The sequence below is a fragment of the Diabrotica undecimpunctata genome, chromosome 8 (genome assembly GCF_040954645.1).
Source record: "Diabrotica undecimpunctata isolate CICGRU chromosome 8, icDiaUnde3, whole genome shotgun sequence".
NCBI lineage: Eukaryota > Metazoa > Arthropoda > Insecta > Coleoptera > Chrysomelidae > Diabrotica > Diabrotica undecimpunctata.
This window is the reverse complement of record NC_092810.1, coordinates 66,227,645-66,243,182: the sequence shown is the minus strand read 5'-3', so window position 1 is coordinate 66,243,182 and position 15,538 is coordinate 66,227,645. Positions and strand designations below refer to the sequence as shown.

General features: G+C 30.6%; 1 protein-coding gene across 1 annotated transcript in view; it reads left to right on the top strand.

Annotated features, from left to right (window-relative positions):
• Nucleotides 1-13,672, top strand: part of LOC140448873 (uncharacterized) — a 29,708-nt gene extending 16,036 nt beyond the window's left edge. Inside the window, exon 2 of the mRNA XM_072541997.1 lies at nt 13,374-13,672. Coding sequence (XP_072398098.1) covers nt 13,374-13,672 — 299 coding nt within the window. The remainder of the gene's footprint in view (nt 1-13,373) is intronic.
• The last annotated feature ends 1,866 nt before the right edge of the window (nt 13,673-15,538 follow it).

The following is a 15,538-nucleotide window of genomic DNA, read 5'->3' as shown; positions in this document are numbered from 1 at the left end:
AAATAGAACTGAATGGAACATGATCTCTTACGAGATGGTTCTAGAATGTCCAAAAGATATAAATACCCGTGATTTGGATTCAAGATGGCAGTTTTTGAAAGTTTTTAGTCAGAAAAGTTTTAGATAGTGCAGTCAGAAGAGTTTTTGAGTTTTATCATGAAAGTTAGTTAGAAGATAGATACATTTACTTAGTGAAGTCAGTTTTTGGGCAGTTTTTAGAAGTTTTTAGTCAGAAGTCAAGCAGTTTATTATGAAAGTTAAGTTAGTTGGAGTCAGTGAATCAAGTACAAATAGTCAAAATGTTTAATATAGTGAGTTAAATGAAGATTAAAAATTATGCATATAATTTAATGCACATTTATAATTATACACAAATAATTATTGAAGATAAAAAAAGGTATATTGGAAGAAATTAAATTATATTATGGTTGGAGATTAGTATAAATCAACTTATAATAATTGGATATTGGTATATTGAAAAGAAGAATAAATATAAATGCTGTTTGCTGGTTTGGTTGGTGGTGTATAGATGCTGGTGAAGAAAAATATATCTTAAATTGGTAGAAGCTGATAATTGAAAAAAGTAATTTCACAAAAAACAAGGATAACTGAAGTACGAAGACATTCAGTGGTGATTAGAATCTATATACCTAGTGGAAAATAGTTCATTTAGGCCTTCAGTGAAAGAAAGGTACAAAATTTTGTTAATATAATTTAGTTAGTGTCATAACAATTTCAATTTTGAAGATAGTTTGTTTAAATTTTAGATTGTCTATAGAATTTAATTAGTTTTATAAGAATATCAGTTTAAAGATAGTTTATTTTAAATTTACATTGACTAGATTAGATATATATGTGTGTTTCATAATAGTTATAATAAAGATAATTTAAAAAAGTACTTACAAGCTAATTCTTTGAGAACCGCGACAAAAACCCTATATATTATATTATTAAAAATACTCATTGCTCATCATTCAAACAAAAAATACATCATAACAATTTGGCGCCCAACGCGGTGGCTCTCTATTTAAAAGAATTAGTTTGGGAAGATAAGTGCTCTCATATAATTAAATTAATTATCAGTAGAAAGAAAAAAGTATAGATTTTAATTTTAATTATATTTGAACAAGTAAAGTCTCAAAATGTCTCAAGGAAAGAAAGGTACAAGAAGCAAAAAGAATGAAGAAGATGTGGAAGTAGAAACACAACCTATACAAGAGGAGAGTTTAGTTCAAGTTCCACAAGATACTGCAGAAATGAATCCAGAAAGAGAGGAAAATGTCAATATGGCAGCTTTGATGTCATTAATGATGCAGATGAACAAGACAATGGAAGACAATTCAAAAGAAATCAAAGAAGACATGAAAAAAATGGAACAGAAAATGGAAGAGAATACGAAAAAAATGGAAGAGAATTCAAAAGAAATCAAAGAAGACATAAAAAAATTGGAAGAGAATTCAAAAGAAGTCAAAGAAGACATCAAAAAAATGGAACAGAAATTGGAAGAGAATTATAGAAAATTAGAAAAGAAAATAGAAGATAATAATAATAAAATTGTAAAACAAATGGATAAAAAACTTGAAGCTGCAGAGAAAAAAGTAGCAAATGAAATAAAAAGTATACGGAATGACTACAAGAAAAGGATAGACAATGAGAGGACAGAAGTAAAGAGGATTATTCAAGATAATAAGATAGATATAGAACAGAAAATAGAGTTACAGAAATGTAACTTAGAAGTAAAAATTAACGAAGACAGGAGAAACACAGAAGAAAAATTAGACGATATACAACAAAATATTCAAATAAATTGTAATCAAATAAGAAATGTGGAACAGAGAATAGATGATATTTCACAAATGAGAGACATAGGGAGACCTTACTTAAATTTAACAAATGAGACTGGGATTAAATTCTCTGGTAATATAAAAAATTTGCATCCTAGAGTATACATAAATAGTTTAAAACATAAATTAAGATTTGTGAATAATATTAATGATATTAAAGATTATATTAGAATGACATTAAATGACAATGCAGCAACTTGGTTTGCTAGTATTGAGAATGATTTAGATAATTTTCAAACATTTGAAAATAAATTTTTAAATTATTATTGGGGTGAATTAGAGCAAGCCAAGTTTAGAGAAATTCTATATTTTGGAAAGTATAATCAAAATTTAAAATCAAATATGGTAGATTATGCATTGAAATTGATAACAGTTGCAAAATATTTAGAACCACCACTTAGAGAGGATGAAACAGTCTTAAATGTATCTAGACATTTTGATGCTGATGTTGTGCAAACCGTAACTGTACAAAATATTCAAACAATAGATAGTTTCATTAATTTTATTCAAAGAATACAAAGAGGCAATATGACAAGTAATACTAACAACAGAAAAAACAATAATAACTTTCAATATAAAAAAAATGATAATCAACAATATAGACAATCATATAACAATAATACTAGGTATGGTAATAATTTACAAAATTTTAATAATAATAACAGTAATCAAATTAGACAAAATTGTAATAATAATACTAGTTATAATAGACAAAATTTTAATAATAATACTAATTATAATAGACAAGATTTTAACAATAGAAGAAATACAGAGCGACCTAACTATAACAGGCAGGTAAATTGTGTTCGAAGGAATAGAAGCTGCGAAGACAGGGAACGAAATAGTACAAGGCAAGAAAATGTGAGTAGAAGTCATAGTAGGGAAAGACATAGTACATCAGATCCAAGTGGTCAGATACAATCTGACAATTCTAATAATCAAAATTTTGTGCAGTAAACTTTCTGAATTACAAGTTAGGCCATTGCTATTATGAAAAACCTTCTGAATTTATTTCTTTAGATGAAGATAAAATTATTGATCTATTAATTTAATTTATATAAATGCTTTGGCCAAAAATAAAATGATTAAAATTATGATAGATACTGGTTCAGAAAGTACTTTAGTCTCGGAGAATTTTATTTTTAATACATTAAAACTATCAGATATAATAAAGATTCCAAAAATTAAAATTATTGGTGCAAATAATAAGAAGTTGGGTGAAATTGATAAACTAGCCAATTTTAAAATTAATATTCTTAATAAAGAAATTAATATGCAAGGATTTATTGTCAAGGATTTATGTGTTGATATATTAATGGGAAATGATGAATTGGAAAAGAAGAAAGTAAAGATAGATTTTGAAGAAAAAATGGTAACTTTGGAAGGGCAAATAATTAAATTTATGCAGAAAGATGAGGTAGAAGAAGGAATAAGAGTTGATAGGATATTATTAAAAGAAAATAATGATGTTTATGAAGAAGAAATGTATTTTGATGATAGGGAAATGTCCCAGAAGAATGTAAAGAATAATTATTGTAGTGAATATTTAAGGAATGGAAATTTTAAGCAGATGGATGCCTACGAGGCGGAGTGCGTAAAATTGGAAGCAAGGAATAATGAGTACATAATGAAGAATAATGTTATTTGTAAAGAAGAAGATATGATGAAAGTTTTAAATTGCCCTGAAGAATATAAATCAATAGTCATTTCCATATTGCAGCAACACAAGGGACTTGTCAATAAAGAAAATAGAATTGCACAAAATTATATCCATAGTATAAAAGTTAAAGAAGAAAAAGATTTTAAAACAAAATCATACCCAATACCATATAAATACAGAGAAGAAGTAAACAAAACAATTAATAATATGTTAGAAGATGGAATCATTGAGAAGGCAGACACACGTTTTATTAACCCCATAGTAGTAGTACGAAAAAGATCAGGTGAAATCAGGTTATGTTTGGATGCAAGGAATATTAACAAGATTACTGAAAAGCAATTTGAAGCACCAATGAGTATAGATGGAATATTAGGAAGAATTACAGGAATGTCATTTTTCACTAAAATCAATTTACAGCATAGTTTCTGGTTAATACCTCTAGAAAGAAAAAGTAGACAGTATACAGGATTTCAGATAGATGGAGTAGTATATCAATTCAAAGTAGTACCATTTGGACTTCAATCATCTTGCAGTGCTCTATGTAGATGTCTTCATGATATTTTGGATCAATATGAACATTTTGTAATTCACTACATTGATGATATATTAATTTTTTCTAAAACGGCTGAAGATCATGAGAAACACCTAAAAATTATAATAAATAGATTAGACAAAGTTGGACTAAAAATAAATCAAGAAAAATGTACATTTTTTCAAAAAGAAGTCATATATCTAGGTTATAAACTTAACACTAAGGGAATCGAAATGGATCCAGAACGGACACAAGTCATTCAGGAATATAAAACACCACACAATTTGAGAACTTTAAGAGGATTTATTGGAATAATTAATTATTATAAAAGGATGATACCAGATCTAAGTATAAAAGAAATTCCATTACTTGAACTACTGAGAAAAGGTGTAAAATGGAGATGGGATCAGAGAAGAGAACTAGCATTCCAAGAAATTAAAAACATTTTTCTGTCAAATTTGAAAATATACTATCCTGACTACACACAGCCATTCATATTAAGAACAGATGCATCAATAGAGAGATTATCAGGGGTATTATTACAAATACATGATGGGGTCGAATACCCAATACAATTCATTTCAAGAATTACAAAGCCACATGAAAAGGGTTACTCAGTTTCAGAATTAGAACTAGCAAGTATAATACACTGTGTCACAAAATTAAGATTTTATTTGTTGGGTAATGAATTTACAATAGAAACAGATCACCAAGCTTTAACGTCTATATTAAATAACAAATATGGAAACAGTAGAATACATCGGTGGAGTCTAATACTTAGTGAATACTGCTTTGAAATCAAATACATTTCTGGAAAATCCAATATAGTGGCAGATGCTTTATCAAGGTTAGAAAATACACCACAAAAAGGGCAGCGCACAATAAAAATTGGATTAAATCAATTAGTAGAAAGTACAGGATTATATTCTAAAGAAGAAATTATAAGAGATCAGATCAAGTTGAGTGAAAAACAAAAAGTCCTTAGGAAAGATGGGGTATATTATAAAATAATAAATGGCATAGAAGTATATGTAATAACTAGAACTTTAGCAAAGAAAATATTGAAAAATTTACATAACAATTATATGCATATTGGTTCAAGAAAGCTATGGATGCTATTTAGGGACAATTATTTTGCAAAGAATGACATAAGTATAGCAAAAGAAATTACTACCCAATGCCCAATATGTCAACTAAACAAAGAAAAGAATTTCAAAAACCAGAACACATATAAATCTAATGTTGTATATGAAAAACTAAATACAGTTTCCATGGATTTTCTTTCAAATTTAGTTCTCAGTCCAACAGGAAAAAAGCATATACTAGTGATAGTTGATTTATATACAAAATTTATTAAACTATATCCCTGCTCTAGAACAAATGTTAAAACATTAAAATTATATATTAATCAATTTTTCGAAGAAATAGGACCATTTAGAAATTGCATAATAGATAATGCTACATATTTTAACAACCAAAAATTTCGGACATTTTGTGAGAAAAGGGAATCAACATTCATTTTACAAGTATCAGACATCCTCAGGCAAATCCTGCAGAAAGATATATTAAAGAAGTTATAAAATATTTAAGGATACTGTGCCAAAATCAACACGAAACTTGGCAGCAACATATACCACAAGTAGAGTATTTTTAAATAATACACATAATTTGAATACAGAGGAAGTACCAGAATATTTAATGTTTGGCCATATAGGAAACAGAAAGTGGATTAGTGAATATAATCAGGATATGTTAGAACAAGTAATGCAGAAAGTGAATAACCGAATTAGGAGGAAAGCTGAAAAATATATCAGAAGACAAAATCGAAATATAAACAAACCAATCACATTTCAAAAAGGAGACCTAGTGTTAATTCGTTCACTTAGAAAAAGTAATGTTAAAGAAAACCGTTGTAAGAAATTACAACCAATGTTTGAAGGTCCATATACAATTGAAAATCAGAATGGACTAAATAGTTATGTGTTAATAGATGCAGAGAACAGACTAAGAGGCATATTTCATATCAACGACATTTTTCAATATCATGAAGAGATTGAATAATGATTTCTATACCTTTAACACAAATATGATAACACTAATAACTTACTGATAGATCCATTTCATAGATAGATGGTAGATTTCTTTGTTGTGAATAAATTTGACATCATACTTGTTGAATTTTGTACATATGGAAATTGTTGGTACCCTAAAAATCATAATTTGGGGTTAGATACTATAATTGCTATAAAAATGTCTTTCTAATATAATAAAGTGGAAAAACTTACCAATTTATATTGATGAAGTTATTTTGAATGGAAATAATTCCTAGATTTTGTCTATAAATAAACAGAACACCATATCTATTATGTTTTTAATTAAGGTTATATTTTATTCTCTGATATCGCATCCATTGCTCCATTTGACATGACAGTTTGACCATAGAATAGCCGAACTGTGCTCCGTTGTTCTCTGTTTTGACATAGACAGCGAACAGGGATGTATTTAACACATTTTAAATAAAAAAAAAAAAAAATTTTGATTTATTAAATTTAATAAGGTATGAGAAAATTAATATTTAAAAAAATAATAAGTAAATTATTTATTTTAAATATTATTTTTGGGGTATTGTGACAATTAGGGTTTATAGAAAATAATTTATAAGTTATATACTACATAATATTAGATATTTGGTTGTTTTAAATAAGTTATATACTAGAGAATTTAATAAAAATATATTTATGTGAGGGCATTTTTAATAAATTAGCATATAATAATTATAAAAAGTTGTATTTTAATATTGTAAATATATATAAGTGAGCCATGTGCTTAGGCAACCAAAAATACTCTCGGAGATTGACAGATATTTATACTCTGAAGTGACGTTTAAGAATATTTACGAATATAAAGTGGGTTATAATAATATATTGTTTGAAATGTGTATTTTATTAAATTAGAATGTTAAGTTACTAATTTAATTATATATTCTGATCTGAAAAGCCTAAATGTAAACAAAATTATTAATAGAAAAGAATGGAATTCTCTGGATCTCCGGAGATGGCCATGTTTGCGAAATGGTTTGTTCCAGAAAATTCAGACAAGTATTAAATAGAACAAATTGGAACATGATATCTTACGAGATGGTTCTAGAAATTCAAAAACATATAAATACCCGTGATTTGGATTCAAGATGGCAGTTTTGAAAGTTTTTAGTCAGAAAAGTTTTAGATAGTGCAGTCAGAAGAGTTGTTGGAAGTTTTTAGTCAGAAGTCAAGCAGTTTATTATGAAAGTTAGTTGGAGTCAGTGAATCAAGTACAAATAGTCAAAATGTTTAATATAGTGAGTTAAATGAAGATTAAAAATTATGCATATAATTTAATGCACATTTATAATTATACACAAATAATTATTGAAGATAAAAAAGGTATATTGGAAGAAATTAAATTATATTATGGTTGGAGATTAGTATAAATCAACTTATAATAATTGGATATTGGTATATTGAAAAGAAGAATAAATATAAATGCTGTTTGCTGGTTTGGTTGGTGGTGTATAGATGCTGGTGAAGAAAAATATATCTTAAATTGGTAGAAGCTGATAATTGAAAAAAGTAATTTCACAAAAAACAAGGATAACTGAAGTACGAAGACATTCAGTGGTGATTAGAATCTATATACCTAGTGGAAAATAGTTCATTTAGGCCTTCAGTGAAAGAAAGGTACAAAATTTTGTTAATATAATTTAGTTAGTGTCATAACAATTTCAATTTTGAAGATAGTTTGTTTAAATTTTAGATTGTCTATAGAATTTAATTAGTTTTATAAGAATATCAGTTTAAAGATAGTTTATTTTAAATTTACATTGACTAGATTAGATATATATGTGTGTTTCATAATAGTTATAATAAAGATAATTTAAAAAAGTACTTACAAGCTAATTCTTTGAGAACCGCGACAAAAACCCTATATATTATATTATTAAAAATACTCATTGCTCATCATTCAAACAAAAAATACATCATAACAATATATATATATATATATATATATATATATATATATATATATATATATATATATTAATATATATATATATATATATATATATATATATATATATATATATATATATATATATATGTGTGTATGTATATAGCCATTAGGCAAATTAAGTCTTAGCATCAGTTTGGAACATCAGTTTTATACCATATTTTCGTGGCTTATTTGGTATGTACATCCAGAACTTGCACCGTCCCTAACCCGATTAGCATAAGAGGTAGCGCTAGTGACAATGATGCGACTGCGCTCAGCTGGTGCAAACCTTGATGTAGGAATGGGACAATTGAGAACTCGTTTCTGGCGGGGAGAGCTAGATGCGTTACCACTGCTACAGGCAGGCTGCGACTCAATTGAACCAAAGTTTGTCTTTAACAAACCCTACAAATTGAAACAAAACAGTATATAGAGATAAACGTGGCAAATGCCTACTGCATATACACCGATGGCTCCAAAATGAAAGAAGGCTCAGGATGCGGGATATACTCCAGATCACTGAACCTAAGAATAAAGTGGGGTATGGGCAAAAATGCCAGCGTAGTTCAGACAGAACTGACTGGTATCTCCATAGCCGCAAAAGAGATAACCCAAAAAGGTATAGCAGGGAAAACTATAATGATCTGCACAGATAGCAGACAAGCGCTACTAACCTTAAATAGACCACGTGTCATATCAGGTTTAGTAATGGAGTGTCACGAGTCACTAACTCAAGCTTCGGATGGTAATACCATCATCCTGAGGTAGGTTAAAGGACACAATAGGAATAAAGGCAACCGCATTGCTGACCAATTATCTAGGAAGACGGCAGGCCTAAGACTCTTAGGACCTGGAGATCTTTTTGGTTGGTCAACTACAACAATCGCGGAAATTGTCAAATGTCACTCCCATACGCACACCGTAAAAAGATGGGAAGAAGGGAAAGGATGTAAACTTGACAGGGTAACACTAAGTAACCTTGAAGAGTCAACATCAAAGAAATACTTGGGAATGGCCAGGAAAAATCTACGTTTGGCAGTTGGTTTTTTAACTGGTCATTGTCAATTAAGCAAACACCTCCACACACTGGGGCTAGCAGACACACCTCTATGTAGGAAGTGTAAACGAGAAGACGAAACTATAGAGCATGTTCCATGTGAATGCCCAGAGTTATCGTTAATACGAGAGTACGCGTTCGGCGAGTCCTGGCCCACACCTGCCCACATAAGAGAAATGTCTCCTGGTGACTTGTCCACCTTCCTAGAAATGGCAGGATGGACAATGAGCTAAGGGTAACAGCTTCCTGGGAGGATGCACAATGGGTCAATTATGGCCTAAGTGTTGTGAAACTTAACTCGCCCTCCCTACTCTACAGATACAGAACCCGATTAGTATCTCATCAATGCATGCATTTTTCCAAATACATCTTGACAATTTTCAAAAATCATTTTAAAAAATGTCATTAATATGAGCCGCTGGTTTTTCTTTCAGTCTTTATTTTCTAGAAGTGACATCATCAAACCTCAAGCAGTTTATCAAAATAATAAATTGTTTTCCGCTCATAACAGTCCTAAAAATCTCTCTTCCTATTCCATCTGCAGTAACCATGGCGTCAATATCTTCATCATTAGATTTATATATCGCGGTATATATCAGTAGGCCCATCAAAGCTCGTATTTCAGTACTATGCGTATCTTTCAAGTATGTTCGTGTGTCTACAGTAAAACATCGAAAACAAGAGGCTGGAAGAAGCAGAAGACAATGTTCGTAAAAGTATATCATTAGGTGGAATGATGTGGAACACGAGGTGTGCCAACAATTGTTATTGAAAACCTTGGATATTTCACAAATTACTTTGAGATATACGAAAGAAAACTCTACGTCAGCCGCATTTTTCAAAATAGATCAGAGAGGTAAGCATGTTCCCATAACAAGACTGGGAAAAAGCAGAAGCAGAATGTTTTAGATTTTATCACGTTGCTACCCGCTTGTCCCATCTCATTATTGCAGAAATAAAACATTGAGAAGATACTTACCTACTGAATTTCGTAATATATCATTCTTATACGAACTTTTTAAGATGAAACAGTTAGAAAATGGCATAACTAAAAACGATATCGTTGCCCTGCAAGTGTTCCGAAAGATTTTTAAGGCAGAATTTAATATCGGATTTCACTTGCTAAAAAAAGATAAGTGCAAAGTCTGTGAAGTGATAAAAGACAAAGATTTTGAGGAAAAAGAAGAAACAAAGCAACTGTATGAAAAACATTTGGAAAACAAAGAAAAATGCAAAGATTCATTTCTAGCTGATCAAAAGAAAACTATCTTAGATTTAAAATTTTTATGTTCTAGTTTCGACCTGGAGAAGGTGTTAAACACACTACATGGAGACAATTTGCTCTTGTACTACACCAGAAAGTATGCTTATTACAATCTTACAGTTTACGAAAGTAGAACCCAAAATGGGTTTTGTTATTTGTGGGGAGAATGTGACGGAGGACGTGGCAGTAACGAAATATCTACCACAATCTACAAATATTTGCAAGAAGTTGATAGAAGACAAACCGTAAAACATATATCACTAAATTGTGATAGTTGTTATGGAAAAAACAAAAACAAGGCAATTTTTGTAATGATCTCGACTTTTCTTAAGGATTCTGTTAATATAACATCAATCAGTGTGCGATACTTACTACCAGGCCATACTTATATGGCCTGGTAACAATTGAGCGGTTTATCAAAAAAACGCGTAGTATGGGCTCCATCAGAATGGTATACATTGATATCTAACTCCCGTACCAAACCTAAACCATTTGAAACAAAAAAATTGATTTCAGCGACTTCTTAGAATGGAAAAAAATATCTGATAATATACTAAAACGAAAAACGTATAAAAATCAGGGAAATTAAAAATGTAAAATTTGAGAAAGGTAACCCAGATATTATTATAGAGGTTTACTATTTAAATAATGGCCAGAACTGCATTAATTTCACGATGGAATTAAAAGGAAGAAAACCAAAACGGCTTTATTCTCAAAAATTGTCTATTTCCGTTGCAAAGAAAAAGACTTAATTGATCTTCTGCGACAACAATATAATTACTCTCAGGTTTCAAAATGAATATAGGCTAATGAAAAAGTCAGCTACGCCAGATAAGCTAGCAGAATCTGATGAGAAAGACGAAAGCGATGAAGGGCCCCAAGATTAGATTTTTGCTGACTATCTATGATTTACATTTTATTATATCACATGCAATAACATTAGATATTATGACTATTTGTAAGTTTATGACTAAAGCGATTTGTTGTTCAGTTAAATGCCTATTGTACTTTTTACTTTTCACAAATAAATTACCTTAAATAAACGATTTTTGGTATTTTTTTATATATTATTTATGTTACTTTAAGGGGCTGTGTCTAAACATACTTTTTATCGTAAGTGCTGAGCTTACGATTACAATCACAATGTGAAATTATTTACCAAATTATTTAATTTACCAAAATTATCGTAAGTGTTGGACTTGTATAAAACTACAGTAGCAAAATTATTTTTGATGCTTCCAAAGTAACGTAAGTCCAACTACAAAAAAACTGAAACTATTTTCAAGAAAGATCATTACTTTACTTCAAACATTCATCATAATACGCCCAGATGCCAATTTTCACTTCAATTGGATATTTCTAGACACGTTTATTGAAAAAACTGCCGTACTGTAAAATTTACTAAACGAGACTTACTATGTTGAGAGTAGTATTGCGTCGTCTGCATAGCAGATTATTTTTAATTGTTTTTCTCCCAATTGGTATCCTATTTTAGTTCTTACTTTTTTTTATAATTTGGTTCATATTCAGGTTGAAAAATAGCAGGAATCTTCCTATTTTATTCCATTGCCATATTCAATAGGTTCGGTTAGTTCTTCTTCTACTTTTATTTTTATTGTGTTGTTTTGGTAGATATTTTTGATCGTTTTGATTATTCCTGGAAGTATCTCTGTTGTCTATAGTAAGTGGATAACGTCTTTTAACTTGACCCGCTCAAATGTTTTCTTAAGGTTCACTTAACATAGATATGCCGGTTTGTTGTATTCTAATGATTTGTCTTGCACTTGCCTCATTATAAATATAGGGTCGGTGCATGATCTTCTCGACCTAAACCTTGTTGTTCTTCTGCTGGTCTTATAATTTTATTCAGTTTATTTGTTATCACTTTGGTTATTAATTTTAGTATTGTGTTTAATAAATTTAATTAATTGCTATGTAATTTTCCGGGTCCGTTTTGTCTCCCTCTTTTAAGAGAGGTATTAAGATGCTTGATCTCCATTCTTGAGGAATTCTATTTTATTCTATTATTTTTAGGATTATTTTTAATAGTTTTTTGGTCAGATCTGGTCCTCCGTACTTTAGTTCTTTTGGTATTCTGTTTTCTCCTGGTGATTTCCTATTTTTAATTTCCTAAATGCTTCCTTTACACTTCCTCCTCCTCAATATTTATTTTTTCGTTTGTCGTCATCTCTGGTGTTGGTGGTTCATTATCGTCACCTTTAGTAAATAGGGATCGATAGTAGTCTACCCATGTTTCCTTTTGAATGTGTTTCATTTTTATTAGTTTGTTTATCTCTTTTCTTTGTCCTCTGATCATTCTCCATATTTCTTTTTATATTCCGTAGAAGTCGTGTTCCATCTCTTTTGAGAAGCTCTGCAAGTGTTTCCTTTTTATTTGTCTAACTAAAGTATTCGTTTTATTTCTGATTCGTTTATAGTGGTTGTATGCCTGTTGTGTTTATTGTGTTCTGTATTGTAAAAAGGCTTTCTTCTTTCCTTCACATTTTTTCTTCACTTCCTCTCTAAATCATGGTGTTTTCTTTTTTTGACATGTTAGTGTTCGTTACTTCCTGTCCAAAGCCAAACGACGAAAGTATGACAAACTTGCACCCATAAGAAAAGTTTTCGACAAGTTTTTGAAAAAGTGCTTGGCTTGCTATACAGTTGGAATGTATTGCTGCATTAACGAGATGCTTAAAGATTTTCAGGGAAAATGTAGCTTTCGTCAATACATACCCAGTAAACGGGCAAAATATAAGATAAAAATGTTCGCACTTGTTGATTTGTGAACTTTTTATACAGCAAAGTTGGAAATATATGCTGAAAAGTAGTCAGAAGGCACCTTTGAGATAGATAATAGTCTAAGCAGTGTGGTTAAACGTATGATAGAACCAATTGCCCATACCGGATGCAATATTACTTGCGACAACTGGTTTACGTCCATTCCACTGGTTACTTGCTACATAATCACAGTATAACTCTAGTAGGAACTGTGAAAAAGAATAAACCACAAAATCCTTCTCTTTCTATAGCTACAAAACTAAAACCAATAAACAGCAACATTTTTGGTTATGGTAAAGACTGTCTTTTACTATCATACGTTCCCAAGAAAAATAAAAATGTTTTGATGTTATCTACATTTCTTGATGATAACACAATTGATGAAGAAACGGGTGAAAACTTTAAGCCGCAGGTTATACTCTTCTACAAAACGACGAAGGGAGCAGTGGATATTGTGGACCAGATGAAATGTAATTACATCGATTCTCGAATAAGTTGTAGATAGTCACTTACAGTCTTTTTTTTTATAGATGAACATTGCAGGAATAAATAAGGAATGCAGGAAGAAACTTCCGTAGCAACTGCAGAAATTGAAGATAGAGTCAAATGTTTTTACTGTCCTCGAAGTAAAAATAGAAACATCACTTCAAGGTGTGCAGATTGTACAAAACCTATTTATGGTAAACATATAATTACAATATGTCAAATATGATACAATAAATGCTATCAGAGTGAATAAAGTGTTTACATTTCTTGTATGTTATACAATTTTTTCTATATGTATTGTTGCATTAATAAAAAGTACATACGTTCATGTTATTTATCACTAATAAATTTTTTAAAGAACTAGTAACCGACTAAGTTTTGTTAACCCTTTCCGACACGAATTTTTTAAAACGATATATAATTTTTTTTAAGTTTTAGCGATTGTTAAAAATATTTTTCTACAATTTTTAAGCTCCTCAGGAAATTTGTCAAATTTGACATTCTGAAGTTACGTCATGTACACTGCAGTGTACACAATGATTAACAGACACATATCAATATGAAATGATTTTTATTTATAAGACTGTAATTGACAAAAACTATTTATTTGGTATGAAAATCTGTAAAACAGTTTTGATTTAGAGCAATACATAATGATACTTGACATTTTGTGCAACGAATATACGTTCTTGATCCACAGTTGCTTCCTTTACAACGAGCGATTTTGTCATAGAAAGTCGGTAAATGGCCAAAGTTATCATAACGAATATCTTCAATCGGACGCACTTGTTCACCAGAAGGACCTGCTGCGTTACCTACAGGAGAACTACCTTGAGGATGTAGAGGATTATTTGAAACTGGTCTACCCCGTTTTTTGCTGGGTATTTTTCCTGCCAAAATAAGTGCCCCAGCAACGTGTTGTCGAAAATGTATAAGGTCCATGACATTTTTTTGCGGTATTTTCAGCTCCTCCGATTGCTTTCTATATTCCAACCAGCTGTTGGTGACAGCCATGTCAACAGCATGTGACATTAATCGAACAGTCCATTTCTTTGTTCTGATAAACGATCTGTACAAAGAAATAAGAAAATCGCACTTGTCAACACCTCCCATCCCATTGTTATAAAAAGAAACTACTTTGGGGCGTGTCACTTCAATATACTCTTTTATCTTCTTATCCCATCTTCGACATACATCAGAAGAACTTACTCCAACGAAATTGGAACCCAGAGTAACAACTCCGCTATCAATCCACTTGGTTAGTACAACACCAGATTTTCTGCAAATAACGTTCTCGACGAAACACCTGGTAAGTTTTATTCTCTTGGCACATAGTAAAAGGTGGTTTAGAAAAGCGGTCCAACCGAATTGTACCAGCGGCATATATTGGTTTCTTTGACAACCATTGAAATAACCAATAAGAACTGAAATGATTGTCAAAATAAAGTTGTGCTCCTGGAGGTATTTGCTCGGATAGGTGCATTACTACAGCCGGAGACTGGCCAAACAACATATACTCTGCCTTTAGTTCTGTATTTGCACCTTGGTAGACGATGAAATCATATATTGTTCCACTTATCCCACATAATAGGAATAATTTTATACCCCATCTCGTCGACTTATTTTTAATGTATTGTTTAATATTCACAGCACCCTTAAAAGGAACCATTTGTTCATCGATACTATATACCTCCTTCGGTTCCAACTGCCTGCATCTTTTTCTTATGGTATTGAAAAGGGGGCGTACTTTCCACAGTCGGTCTTCCGGCTGTTGATCTTCGTTGGAAGTGAAATGCATCGTATTTCGTAGTTTGAAAAATCTGTTTACATACTTGCATATTTTCAGATATTAGAGGAACTGCAAATTTTTGTTCCCAGTACATTC